Genomic DNA, 15,601 nt, shown 5'->3' with positions numbered 1-15,601 from the left:
GAGAAAGATAAATGTCACATGATCTCACTCATTTGTGGAACATAATGAACAACTTAAACTGATGAACAAAAACAGAGCCAGAGGAAAAAAAATATTTTGGAATATAATTGAAGTAATCCTGTTATTTGCAGATTTTTAATATTTCCTACAACTTTTTTGATATTACTGTGTTAGTACAGTTTTGGTAATATTGTTATATTTAAAATCTTTTTTCTTTAAATATTAATATTTATTGCATGTAACATTATATCATTTTTCTTGAAACATTAATGCTTATTGCATGTAACCTTAAAAAAAATGGTGGTAGAGTAAGTGGATGCTGCATGGACATGCTCCCAGGAACAAAAATGTTCTAAAGTAGAATGTGATAATGCTTACAGGAATCTGATTGTACTAAATACCGCTGAACTGTACATCTTAAATGGATGAACTGCATAGTTTGTGAATTATACCTTAATAACACTGTTTTAAAAGGGGAAAAAAAGAAGCAAAGAGGACCCAAATAAATAAAATCAGAAATAAAAAGAGGAGAAATAAAAACTGACACCACAGAAATACAAAAAAAAAATTGTAAGAAAACACTGAACAACTCTATGACTACAAATGGGACAACCTGGGAAAATGGATATATGTGTACAAAAATACAATCTTCCAAAACTGAATCAGGAAGATCAGAAAACCTGAATAGACAAATTATAAATAATGAAATTGAAGCAGTAATAAAACTCCCAGCAAACAAAACTCCTGTACTAAAGGGCCTCACAGATGAATTTTATCCAATATTGAAAGAAAACCTAACATCTACCCTTCTCAAACTATTCCAAGAAAATTGAAGAGAAGGAAGACTTCCAAGTCCTTTTTACAAGGCCAGCATTATCTTAATATCAAAACAAGATAAAGACATTACAAAGAAAGGAAATTATAGACCAATATTCCTGATAAACATAGATGTTAAAATCCTCAACAAAATATTAGGAAAGCAGATATAGCAATACATTAAAAAGATCACACACCATGATCAAGTGAAATGTATTCCAGGAATGTCAAGTCGGTACAATATTCACAATCAATAAATGTGATTGATCACATAAACAAAGTGAAGGATAAAAAAAATCCCATGATATCAATAGATGCAGAAAATGCATCTGATAAAATCCAGCATCAATTTTTTAATTATTTTTATTGATTTCAGAGAGGAAGGGAGAAGGAGAGAGAGAGAAACATCAATGATGAGAGAGAATCATTGACTGGCTGCCTTCTGCACGCCCCCTACTGGGGATCAAGCCAACAACCCAGGCATGTGCCCTTGACCGGAATTGAACCCGGGGCCATTCAATCCACAGGCTGACACTCTATCCACTGAGCCAAAGCAACTAGGGCAAGCAGCACCAATTTTTTCATGAAAACTCTCAGCAAAGTGGGAATAGAGGGATCACACCTCAATATAAATAAACTTCATATATGACAAACCCATAGCCAACATCATAATCAATGCAGAAAACTAATAGGGTTTCCTTTAAGATTAGGAACAAGATAGGGATGTCCATTTTCACCACTTGTATTCAACATAGTACTGGAAGGTCTACCTACTGCAATGAAACAAGAAGAAGAAACAAAAGGCATCCAAATAGAAAATGAGGAATTAAAACTGTCATTATTTGCAGATGACATATTTTTACAGAAAACCCTAAAGACTCCACCAAAAAAAACTACCAGATCTAATAAATTAATTTGGTAAATAGGAGCATACAAAATTAATATTCAAATCAGTGACATTTTTATACACCGATAATGAGATATCAGAATGAGAAATTAAGAAAACATCGTATTTACTATGGAAACAAAAAAATAATAATGTACCTAGGAATGAATTTAACCAAACTGGTAAAAGACCTGTAACTCAGTAAATTATAAGACACTAAAGAAAGAAACTAAGATACAAATAAGTGGAATCAGATACTGTGTTCATAGATAGGAAAAATTAACATCATTAAAATAACCACACTACCCAAAGCAATTTACAAATCCAATGCAGTTCCCATCAAAATACCAATAGCATATCTCACAGATAGAACAAATATTCCAGAAATTTATATGGAACCAAAAAAGACCCAAATACCCTCAGCTGAGAAAGAAAAACAAAGTTTGAGGTATTATACTACCTATTATCAAAATATATTACAAGGCCATAGTAATTAAAACAGCCTCGTACTGGCACAAGAACAAGCATACAGATCTGGAACATAATAGAGAGCACGGAAATAAATTCATGTCTTTATGGTCAACTAATATTCGACAAAGGAGATAAGAACACATAAGGGACAAAGGCAGTCTCTTCAATAAATGGTGTTGAGAAAATTGGACAGATACATGTGAAAAAATGAAACTGGACCACCAACTTATACCATACACAAGAATAAACTCAAACACATAAAAGACTTAAATGTAAGTCCAAAAACTATAAAAATCCTTGAAGGAAGCATAGGCAGTAAAATTTCAGACATCTCTCATACCAATATATTTGCCAATATATCTCTTTGGACAAGGGAAACAAAGGAAAAACACAACAACAAAAGGGACTACATCAAAATGAAAAGCTTTCACAAAGCAAAAGAAACCACCAACAAAAAGAAAAAGGAACCCATTGAATGGGAAAGCATATTGACAATGATACATCTGATAAGGGGTCAATCTCCAAAATATATATAGAACTGATAAACACCAGGAAAACAAAAAATCCAATCTAAAATGGGCAAAGGACCTAAATAGACACTTCTCCTAACAGGACACACCGACAGCCAAGAGACATTATGAAAAAATGTTCAACTTCACTAATCATCAGAGAGATGCAAATTAAGACCACAATGAGATATCACCTCACCCCTGTCAGAGTGGCTATCATCAATAAATCAAGAAACAACAAGTGCTGACAAGGATGTACAGAAAAGGGAACCCTCATGCACTGTTGGTGGAAATGCAGACTGGTGCAGCCACTATGGAAACAGTATGGAGTTTCCTCAAAAAATTAAAAACCGAACTGAATTTTGGCTCAGAGATCCTAATCCTGGGAATATATATGGAGAAATACGCAGCACCAACTCGAAAGAATATATGCACCCCTATAATTCACAGCATCATTATTTGGAATTAGCAAAGATCTGGAAACAGCCCAAGTGTCTATCAGTAGAGGAGTGGATAAAAAAGCAGTGGTACATTTATTTATACAATGGAATACTACTCAGCTGTAAGAAAGAAGAAATATTTATCCTTTGCAACAGCATGGAGGGACCTAGAGAGCATAATGCTAAGTGAAATAAGCCAGTCAGAAAAAAGACAGGTACATATGATCTCACTTATACTTGGATAAATGAACACAATACATTGATGAACAAAACAGAAACAGGCATGTATATGTGGAACAGACTAACTGCTGTCAGAGGCGAGGGGTGTTGGTGGGCTGTGTGGAAGAAGGTGAAGGGATTAAGTAAAAAAACATATATAACACATAGATGCAGATGACATTGTGATGACAGAGGGAAAGGAGAGGGGGATAGGTAGAGGTAGACAAATGGGGGGAGAAGGGATCACAAAGAAACTTTGTGGCAATGGGCGCATGATGTAGTATGCAGATGATGTTATAGAATTGTACACTTGGATCCTGTATGATTGTTAACCAATGTCACTCCAACCAATTCAATTAAAAATAATTTATTTTTAAAAATTAAAAGGCAATCTATTTGAAAGGGACAAAATATTTGCAAATCATGTATCTGATAAATTGTTAATATACAAAATGTACTTTAAAAACTCAATAGCCCAAAAAATACCCAAAACAATACAATTAAATTTTTCCAAAGAAGTCATGCAAATTGTCACCAGGTCCATGAAAAGATGGTAAGCCTCACTAATCACCAGGGAAATGCAAATCAAAACCACAATGAGGTATCACCTCATGCCTCTTAGAACATCTAGCATCAAAAATTAAGAGATAACAAGTGTTCCAGAGCATGTGGAGAGGAGGAAAACCTTATGCCATGTTGGCACAGCTGTCATGGAAAACAGTATGGAGGTGCCTCAAAAAAAATAAAGAAATAACTACCATATGATCTAATAATCTCACTTCTGAGTAAATATCTAGAAAAGAAATGAACACAAAATATCAATGAGGTAAAACTGCATTCCCATATTCACTTCAGCATTATTCACAATAGCTAACTTATGAAAACAATCCAAGTATTTGTAAACAGATAAATGAATAAAGAAAGTGCAATAGCAAAAGGATTGATACATCAAGAGGATATAACTGAGTAAACATATATGCACCCAATACAGGAGCATACAAATCTATAAAAAAAACTTCTGGAGGATTTTAAGAAGCAGATCAACAGCAATACAATCATAGTAGGGACTTTAACACCCATTTGACATCACTGGATAGATATAGTAAAAAACTAAACAAGGAAACAGTGACCCTAAATGATAGTCGAGCAAATGGATTCAATTGACATTTACAGAACATTCTACCCCAAAGCTACAGAATATACACTCGTCTCAAGTGCACATGGGTCATTCTCAAAGATAGATAACACGATAGAACATAAAACAAGTCTCTATAAATTCAAGAAGATTAAAATCATATCAAGCATCTTTTCAGATCACAATGGCATGAAACTAGAAATCACAATAAAAACAACCCAAAACATTCAAACACATGGAGGATAAATAGCATTAAAAAAATGAATGGGTTACCAATGAGATCAAGAAAGAAATAAAAAACTTCCTGGAAACAAATGAAAATGAACACACAACAACCCCAAATCACAGTGAAAGCAGTCTTGAGAGGGAAATGCATAGCACCACAGGCCTACCTCAGGAAATAAGAAAAATTTCTAATATATTATCTAACCCTATAACATAAAGAGTTAGATAGAGAACAAGAAAAGTCTAGAGTAAATAGGAAAGAAATTAAAGATCAGAGTAAAAATAAATGGTCTAGAAAGCTGCACAGGGGAGTTTTATCAAATATTCAAATAATTAACACCTATTCTCCTTGCATTATTCCAAAAAAATCAAGAGGACAGAACACTACCAAGTTCTTTCCATAAGGCCAGCATTATCCTAATTCCCAAACCACTTAAAGACACCACAAAGAAAGAGAATTACACAGGCCAATATTCCTGATGAACATAGATGCCAAAATTGTAAACAAAATATTAGCAAATCAGATCCAGCAATATATTAAAAAGATCATACACCATGACCAAGTGGGATCTATTCTGGGGATACAAGGCTGGTACAATATTTGCAAATCAATAAATGTGATACATCACATAAACAAATTGAAAGACAAAAATCACATCACCATATCAACAGATGCAGAAAAATCATTCGACAAAATCCAACATGCATTTTTAATGAAAACTCTCAGCAAAGTAGGAATAGAAGAGTCTGACCTCAACATAATAAAGGCTATATATGACAAACGTACGGCCAACACCATTTCCCCTAAGAACAGGCACAAGACAGGGATGCCCACTTTCATCACTTTTATTCAACATAGTGCTGGAAGTGCTAGCCACAATAATCAAAGGAGAAAAAAATGTAAAAGGCATTCAAATTGGAAAGGAGGATGTAAAATAGTCATTATTTGTAGATGACATGATATAGAACATAGAAAACCTTAATGACTCCACCAAAAAACTACTAGAGTTAATAAATGAATTCGGCAATGTAGCAGGATACAAAATTAACACACAGAAATTGATGGCAATTTTATATACCAATACAACTCTCAGAAAGAAAGAAACAAACAAAAAATCCCATTTACCATTGCAACAACAACAACAAAAAATTAAGATACTTAGGAATAAACTTAACTAAGAAGGTAAAAGACCTGTACTAGGAAATCTACAGGATGTTGAAAAAAGAAATAGATGAAGATATAAACAAATGGAAGAATATACTGTGTTCATGGATTGGTAGAATTAATATCATTAAAATATCCATACTACCCAAAGACATATATAGATTCAATGCAATTTCTATCAAGATGCCAAGAGCATATTTCACAGATCTAGAAGAAACACTCCAAAAATTTATATGGAAACAAAAAAGACCCCAAATAGCTGCAGCAATCTTGAGAAAGAACAAAGTTGGAGGGATAATAATAATGGATATCAAGCTATACTACAAAGCCACTGTAATAAAAACAGCCTGGTACTGGCACAAGAACAGGCATATAGATCATTGGAACAGAACAGAGAACCCAGAAATCGACTCAAGACATTAACCTCAATTAATATTTGACATAGGAGGCAAGAGCATATAATGGAGTAAAGATAGTCTCTTCAATAAATGGTATTGAGGTAATAGGACAAGATATGCAAAAAAAAAAAAAGACAAAAAAAAAACTGGATCACCAACTTACACCATACACAAGAATAAACTCAAAATGGATAAAAGACTTAAATGTAACTTGTGAAACCATAACAATCCTAGAAGAAAACATAGGAAGCAAAATATCAGACATCTCACGGAGAATTTTCAGACACTTTGCCTAGGGTAAGAGAAACAAACAAACAAAATAAGCAAATGGGATTATATCAAAATAAAAAACTTCTGCACAGCAAAATAAATCAGAATCAAAATGAAAAGGGAACCAACTGTAGAGGAGAACATATTTGCCAATGATACATTTGATAAGGGGCTAATTTCCAAAATACATAAAGAACTCATACTAAACAAAAGGAAGACAAACAATCCAATTAAAAAATGGGCAAAGGACCTAAATAGACACTTCTCCAAAGGGGACACACAGATGGCCAAGAGACATATGAAAAAATGTTCAAAGTCACTAATCATCAGAGAGATGTCAATGAAAACTACAATGAGTTATCACCTTACACCTGTCAGAATGGCTACCATCAATGAATCAACAAGCAACAAGAACTGTTGAAGATGTGGAGAAAATGGAACCCTAGTGCATTGCTGGTGGGAATGAAGATTGGTGCAGCCACTGTGGAAAAGATTATGGAGTTTCCGCAAACACTTAAAAGTGGAACTGCCATATGACCCAGTGATCCCACTTCTAGGAATATATCCTAAGAAATCTAAAACACCAATCAGAAAAATTGTTCATAGCCGCACAATTTGCAATAGCTAAGATCTGGAAACAGCCCAAGTGCTTATCACTAGAAGAGTGGATAAAAAAGAAGTGATACATTTACACCATGGAATACTATGCAGCGATAAAAAGAAAGGGTCTTTTATTCTTTGTGACAGCATTGAAGGACCTTGAGAGTATTATGCTAAGTGTAATAAGCCAGTCAGGGAAAGACAAGTATCACATGATCTCACTTATATGTGGAATCTAATGAGCAAAATAAATTGATGAACAAAAAAGATCCAGAGACATTGAAGATCCCATGGACAGACAACAGTGTGGGGAATGCCTGGAGAGGGGACGGAAGTAGGGTGGATGGGGTCAATGTGGGGGAAACAAAGGGACAGCCACAATACTTTCACAATAAAGATAAATTAAAAATAAATAAAGATAAAACAATAATAAAAGCATCACTGTGGTCTGTGTTCTATTGTTTATGACAGAAAAAGAAAAGAAATGCAAACTTAAAAAAAGAAAGTGTGATTGATATGTGTTATGCACACACACCAAATGGAATATAATTCAGCTTTGAGAAAAAAGGTAATCTTGCCATTTGTGACAACATGAATGGACCTCGAGGGCATTATGCTAAGTAAAGTAAGCATGACAGAGAAAGACAAATAGTGCCAAGGGTTGGATAGTAGGGGAAACAGGGAGAGGTTGGTAAAAGGGTACAAACTTACAGCTATAAGATGAATAAGGTCTAAGGATCTAAAAAAAATACATGGTGACTATATTAATAACACTGCACTGTATAATTAAAATTTGCTAAGAAAGTAGAATTTAAATGTTCTCATCAAAAAAGATAAAGTTGTTGACTTATATTCTACTTTTATTTTCTACTAGAAGCCCAGTGCATGATTTAATCATGCACGTGTAAGCTGTCTGTCCGCTGGTCCGCAGCTCCGAAGTCCCTGGGCCCCTAGGGCGAGGCGGGGCGGGGGCGTGGTCCTCCTGCTGCAGGAGCCCAGGCTGGGGTCTTGCCTTTGCCTCTGGCCCAGGAAGGCTAGGGCCGCCGCCACGTGCTCCTGCGGCCCAACTGCCGCCAGACTCCTCCCCGGGGAGCCGTGCCGCCCGCTGCCTCCAAACCTCCAAAACGCCAGCTCGGCTCGCTGCCCCAGAGGCCTGTCTGTGCCGCAGCACATGGCTCAGCGTCCTGCCGGCCCAATCACCACCCCAGCCACCCCGAGTCCCGCCCCCTGTGTCACCCGCTGGCCCAATCATGGGCATAGCGGAGTGATGGTAATTTAAATATTACCTTTTTATTATGTAAGATTTTAACCAAGTAGCGCTTACTCTGTGGAGAAATTCTTGCTACATGAAACCCTGAGTCAAAATGCACTTATGTATAATATGAAGTCAGGTAGCATGCTACCTCCACCTTAATTCTTTTTCTCAGGATTGCTTTGATTATTGGAGGTCTTTTGTGGTTCCATACAAATTTGATAATTTCTCGCTCTATTTCTTTAAAAAATGACATTGGGATTCTGATGAGGATTGTATTAAATCTGTATATTGCTTTGGATAATATGGCCATTTTAATTATGTTAATTCTTCTAATCCATGAACACAGGATATTTTTCCTATCTTTTTCAATCTCTTTTAATAATGCTTTGTAATTTTCAGTTTGCAGGTCTTTTACATTCTTCATTAAAAGTTCATTCTAGTTATTTTATTCTTTTGGTTGCAATTGCAAATAATTTTTTCATTTCTTTTCCTGAGGTTTTCCTGTTAATATACAGGAAGGCAATGGATTTTTGTACATTAACTTTGTATGCTGCAACTTTACTGTATTTGTATATTGTTTCTAATAGTTTTTGGTGGAGTCTTTAGGGTTTACATATTTAGACTCGTGTTGCCTGCAAAAAGGGGGTCCTAATATATGGTGACAGAATATTGGACTTCGGGTGGAGGGCACAGGATACAATATTCAAATCTTATAACATAGAAACCCATACCTGAAACCTATTTGTTCATGTTGACCAATGTCACCCCAATACATTTAATAAAAAATAATAATAGTAATAAAAATGCACTTATGTGAAAGGCCAGAGAAAATATCAGGAATCAGAATGATAAATTTTTCATTAGTTTTAGGAGGATAACACCTAATTAACATATTTAAGTTTCTATTCTGTAAATAACATTTAACTCTAATAATACAATATTTTATTGTCAGATACATTTTCATTGAAGATTAAAAAACAATGCCAATTTACCATTGTGAAGATTAAGAGTAGAGACACTATAAACAGGTAACATATCTCTGTATAATAGCCACTCAACAGAATTTAGAAAATTTGAGTCACTCATTCATGGGATGAATTATCTTCCACTAAAGATTTTTGAATTATCACTCTCCATTATTGTTTCAATCTTATCTTAGTTTTTGTTTCTCTCTATCATAGTCTCCAGTCACAAATGTCTTTATGTACATTAGGGATAAGGCTGGCTGGGGAAATCAGAAGTGAGGGTTTGCTGGCAATACTAATTTTATTTAATTAAGAAAATCTGGTTTGTTAGCAAATTTCTATAAAAGAAATCAACTAGCAATTTCATGAAACTACTAAAAATGTAGATTTTTGACAACTAAAATTTTAAAATATGTTAATATTTTACATATCTGTGTAGAAAATGAATCCCTATTAAAATTTCCCTCAATTAATCATTCATTTAAAATATTTAGTGCTTTGTCCTGTTTTAAAGGGCTCTAATATGAAGTCTTGATTTCTCATACTGAAAGCCAATGAGTCAATAGGATGATTGGACTCTGACTGAATACTGTAATAGTACTTCATTTTTGGTATATGCCATCTAAATGCAGGTTAAATAGTTTAATATAAAAATATATAAGTGTTTAGCCAACTTGTAGAAATAAGCTTCATTGCTTATAATACCTACATGTAATACTTACTGTACTTCAAATAACAGAAAAGGAATACATGCCCACTAATGCTGAAATTCTTACCTCCTCTGCATCAGTACTGTTTAGTTCTTCTGCTTTAATTTTATTATAAGTATCCAGTATATCAGTACAGCTCTGGTCCCTAAGAAATATGATAAGTCAAAATATATTTCAATAAATTTTACAAAAGTAGAAGTCAGTTCCTATGGAAATAAAACTACTTCTTACCCAATAAATCGAAGTAAGACATCAGTTACAATTTTGGCTGCTTTTACTATAGGACTGTCTGGCTCATTGAAAGTCCTGGCATTATGTTCAATGTAGCGAACCTCCCACATTAATGCTGATATTCTCCTATGAAATAAAAAATACCTTCTGTGACACCTGAAACTAATATAAAATAATACTGAAGAAAACTGTAATTGCATTTTTTTTAATTTAAAAAATACCTTCAGTTATTCTAGGAATATACAGCATAGAACAACTAGGTAACTAATCATTATATGTCAAAGGTGTTACAATATAAGGGTGTTCCAAAAAATGTATATACACACTTTGAAGAGTTATAAAGGCAGTGTTTACTAAAAACATTTCATTTCTAAAAGTGAGCTATTAGCTGTTAAAGTATATATACATTTTTTGGAGATACCCTGTATGTATGTAACTCATATGTGTGATAGATGTGCACTAGTAAATGTATATAGTTACAGTATTTGAAGCACAAGCAATAATTTAGAACTACTGGACTGCATATTAAACTTGGAAAAGAACTGACCCAGGGCATAATTGATCAATAGTGATTTGACCAAATACAAATAAATAAAAACAAACTGTTGTAATAAAGTTAAAAGGATGTTTAGTTTTCAGGGGAAGAGAAGAGAAAGGAAAAAGCAGGTTATAGAAAAGAATAGGTTTTTATCTAGTTATTTTTATAATATATATTATTGAATGAAATTATATGTAATGTTATAAAATACACCCAACTGGTTATAACCAGTTCATGGAATAATGGTGATTAAGACACAGTGGAGTTTCAGGTGAGAGCGGTACCAAAAGTGGCCCTCACCTGCTTTCCCATAATCACTCCACTCCGAATTAAAACCAAAGGAGAGAAAAAAAAAAAAAACCTGGCTCTTTTTCTGTACACATTTCAGGGATAATAATTAAACCTAATTAACTGCTGTTTAATTCCTCAACAGGGGATTTACACACATGCTCAAAGTCTCTGCAGCACCTTAATCATGATGATTCTACAAACCACTTAATCTGCCTTAAATAAACTAAAGTTAACTAGTTTTTATTTCACATGTGATTTGTATTACTTATAATTTTCTCCCTGTTCTTATTCCCTTCAAACCCCTTTTTACACTGGAAGACTGAGAATCTACAGAATAAAGGAAAATTAGTACTCTAAATTTTTAGAAGAAATTTTGCAGTGGCTCTTTTGAATGATTATTTATACAACAAACACACAGATCTTGGTGCATCATTACACAAAAAGAAAAGCAAAAGACATAAAGCTATGACATTTATAGTAAATGATGATAAAACTAAACAGACCTGTAAAAGCGATTTTCAAGTCTCCGCCTGATGGTGTTGAGGTCAGTTGGATATGCAACTACAGTACAATACAAGGGATAGGCACTGAGATCCACTGGAACAGCAAAAGGACTGGCAAAATCTACAATATTATCCAAATCAAGAAAGGTAGTTATAAAGAACATTAACATTTCATGTTAACAAACAAAACCCACATAAATGTGGCAATACACCACATAATAAAATGTTGATGATTCAATTATGCAAATATTAGACAAATACTGTTATGATGTTATTATTTTTATTTGGGGATAGTACCTAAGACTCATGCATAATAGAGCAGTTCAAATCAGTTGAAATGAGACAAAATTAAAGGAGGACTGTGTTTAATTTCACATTTTTCTGGAAAAATGCCAAATGTCTCAAGTGATATGTTTTAGAAAATATAACTAGTTATGCCAGTAAAATATATTACTCACACATTATCTATCAAAGAACCCAAAGTCAGGCTCATGAAATAGCTAGAGAGCCAAAATGACTCTTGAAAATACTAGTAAAAGACACCTTTTACCTGCCTTCACTATTATAAGCCACCAGAGAACTGAAAAAGTTTGTTATTACTTGGGCCAAACATATAAAAATGTTATTCAAACTAGAATCACTGTGCCTCTTGAGTTAAAAGTGTCTAGTGAAAAAAATGCATGTCCTTGAGCAAAAGTTAAAATTCTGCTGGTTTTCCTTGTTCCTTCCCATCCTCCTAATATTCTTTCACATTCACCATACCGAGAGAAAGAAGGTGGTTGATGCCCTGAATAACCCGTTCACATTCCTCATCTCTGGAATGAGCTCCCCACTCTCCTTCCTGTGGTTTGTATAACAAAGCAGTCAGTTCCTCCTGGGACACAGGAACACCAGCACCAACTTCATCTGGAAAGGCAGCTATGTATAAAAGGAAAAACCAGAAATGATTAGTTTCCAGTATCATGATATTGTCATTTTTCTTTTAGAAGAATTATAATTCATTTTTAAAAGCATATTTACTTCCTTCTGGAATTGGCTCCATATCCCAGGGGCTCATCTTTTCTCTTTCATTATTGTCCCAGCTATTAAAAAATAACAAGACACAATTCAATTTTACATGATTCTTTTATATATTAGCATAATTTATATGACTTATTGGGGATGAAATTTGAAAAAGGGCAATACAATTTTCCTTCAAGTACAACTTTGCTTACATATAGATAATAATAAACCTCTAATAGAGAAAACATGATCTACCAATATAAAACTTAGAAAGCAGTAAGTTTATTCTTAGTTTTACTTGGCTTTCTTTTTTATTCCAATCAAGGACATATTCAATGTTAAGCCAGCATACAGAATAAAAATATATCTTTGGAAAATTCCTTTCAGGTTAAAAAGGTGATTCAATAAATCACTAATTTCTGTGAGATAATCTACATTATCCTAACAGCTTAAGTATTATAACATCTCCAAAATTTTATTATTCCCCTTTGATATGCAATATGGAGACAAAGATTAATATTCACAGAATAAACATGTTCTATCATATTTGACAAAAAACTTTATTAGGAATATTATAATGAGGAATATATCATGAAGAACTAAAGTAAATATTGTAGACAAAAACCACATCCAAACATAATACAGTCATTTCTGCCTAGAATTCTCACTATCAAATAAAAGTCTAGGTACTAATATTCATTGCTATATTCCAGCTGCAACAATTATTTTAAACACTGAATTAATTTCAGTATTCTTCATGAAATAATAGTAAATCCTATCTAAAATACAATTACTTACAAGAAAATCTGGACATAAGGGAGATAGAAGTAAGCCTTCAGTTTCTGCTTTGTTTTAGCAGTAACATTTACCTGTTTTATCATCAAATTCTATAGGCATTATGATTATTTTCTTACAGTTATAGGTCTTGTAAGATTAGTTAAGTCAGGTAAAATGACATTATTCCTGGTAAGGTTTATAGAAAGTCCATATAGCACTTCAGTATTATATTGGGCATAAAAGACCATAACTGTACTTACTGAACACTGTAACACTGGAAAGAACTATCAGGATACTCTGGTTGAAAAGGCTGCTGACTCTCCACAGTCCCAAACCACCAGGCATCATCTATTATACTGCGGAATCTATCACCTGCAATGTTTTTAGAAATTCTTACAATGGTGTTCTTGAGAATAAAGCTGTTCCCACTCTAAATTTATAGTTTTAAGTGTTTTTAATTAAAACCCTCACCCAAAGATTTTTTAAATTGATTTTAGAAGTCGGGAGGGGGGGAGAGAGAGAGAGAGAGAGAGAGAGAGAGAGAGAGAGAGAGAGAGAGAGAGAGAGATGAAAGAGAAACATCAATTGGTTGCCTCCTGCAAGTGGCCTGACCAGGGATCAAACCCACAACCTGGGTATGTACCCTAATGGGGAATCAAACCTGCCACCTTTTGGTGCACAGTATGACACTCTAACCAACTGGGCCACACTGGCTAAATTGCGATATTTTGTTGAACCCAGAAATAGCATCGTAACTATCGTTGTTAAAGGTTTCAATCTGAGTTTTGCAAATAAGTGAATTTTACATTTTACCTTCTTCAAGGATTTTGATTTCCAGGTACTAGCTATCTTTTTAAAATAAATCACATATTTCCATGTTGTCTCAAATAAATGCCACCACAAATAATTTAACTTTTATCAATAACCTGAAATCATCATTAGGCACTCTACTTCTTGCACTGTACCTAGGTTACACCATTTGTTTCTTCTCTTTTTTGCTTTTTGCCTTTAAAATCACTTCATACTAGTCTTCTGTTCTAAATGGCTAAGGATTACAAAGCCAAATCATTGTAGAAAAAAAAGTTCCTTCCAAATAAAAGATAACTTAAACGTACTAACACCAAACATTTGCATAGTGTTTACTCTGCGTCTGGTACCATTTTAAGTGCTTTCTATATATTAACTAATTTATTGCTCACATCAATCTTATAGGTGTGGTGTCATGTGATTCCTATTTGAAAGATAATGGAAGTGAGGCACAGAGAGGTTAAAAACTTGCCCAAGATCAAAAGCTAATGAGGGAGAGGGAAGGAAGTAGGAGAAGGCAAGAGGGAGAAAAGAAGGGAGGGGTTGAAAGACAGATGGAAGTTGCAAGCTGTGGTGGGAGGAAGAGAGAAAGAAAGAAAACCACAGTCAGTAATGTTCTGTTTAAGAGCCCAAATATTAAGTACTCTATTTTAGGACAACTAACATTTGATAATTTTCTTTTTAATTTAGATTTGTATTCTAACAGATTAGAAAACTGCAGAAGATTTAGAGATTATATGATACTAGAGGCCCGATGCACGAAATTCGTCCAAGAGTAGGCCTTCCTTCCCCCAGTTGCTGGCACCGGCTTCCCTCTGGCACCCAGGACCCAGGCCTCCCTCACAGCCCCGGCTTCATCTGGAAGGTCATCTGGTCTAATTAGCATATTATGCTTTTATTATTATAGATATGCAATGTGCATAAAATCACTAAACATAATTGAGAAAATATCTTTAATTTAATTTTCCTAATTTGTCTAACAGGTTTTTCCAGCTTACATGTTAAACTAGTTTCTTTCTGTTAAATCGGAATTAAAGTTACTTTACCTCAAACTTAATAGTCATTAAGTGAGAATTCTATACTTACCGATCTGCCAGTTCCTTTCTTTGGCTTCATTATAAAACTGATGTAGCACAAGGAAGTCAATGACATCTGGCATATCATGATACCTGTACAAAAATTAAAGCACCTATGAACCAACATACAGATATAATAGTATATGTTACTTACTAACTATCCACGGATATATGTTTAAAGTGTAGCCATTAAGCAAAATGTTGTAAACCTCAAGGTCCCTACAAAAGTCTTCACTTAAACTCCATCTGCTTTGCTTTGTTTGAGAGCACCCCGCCTATTGCTGTATCACTTCAATTATATAAAGATGTCAA

The 15,601-nt window shown here is 34.1% G+C and overlaps 1 protein-coding gene across 1 annotated transcript in view; it reads right to left on the bottom strand.

The window, feature by feature from the left end:
• BRWD3 (bromodomain and WD repeat domain containing 3) overlaps nucleotides 1–15,601 on the bottom strand; it is a 178,121-nt gene that overhangs the window by 34,961 nt on the left and 127,559 nt on the right. Inside the window, exons 27-33 of the mRNA XM_079765731.1 lie at nucleotides 15,300–15,382; nucleotides 13,667–13,778; nucleotides 12,648–12,709; nucleotides 12,390–12,545; nucleotides 11,628–11,748; nucleotides 10,296–10,421; nucleotides 10,131–10,209 (exon numbers count right to left, since the gene is read on the bottom strand). Of these exons, the coding sequence (XP_079621857.1) occupies nucleotides 10,131–10,209; nucleotides 10,296–10,421; nucleotides 11,628–11,748; nucleotides 12,390–12,545; nucleotides 12,648–12,709; nucleotides 13,667–13,778; nucleotides 15,300–15,382 (739 nt within the window). The remainder of the gene's footprint in view (nucleotides 1–10,130; nucleotides 10,210–10,295; nucleotides 10,422–11,627; nucleotides 11,749–12,389; nucleotides 12,546–12,647; nucleotides 12,710–13,666; nucleotides 13,779–15,299; nucleotides 15,383–15,601) is intronic.

Source organism: Cnephaeus nilssonii, assembly GCF_951640355.1.
Source record: "Cnephaeus nilssonii genome assembly, chromosome: X".
Taxonomy (NCBI): domain Eukaryota; kingdom Metazoa; phylum Chordata; class Mammalia; order Chiroptera; family Vespertilionidae; genus Cnephaeus; species Cnephaeus nilssonii.
The sequence above is the reverse complement of the archived record's forward strand: the minus strand, read 5'-3'. Positions and strand labels throughout refer to the sequence as shown.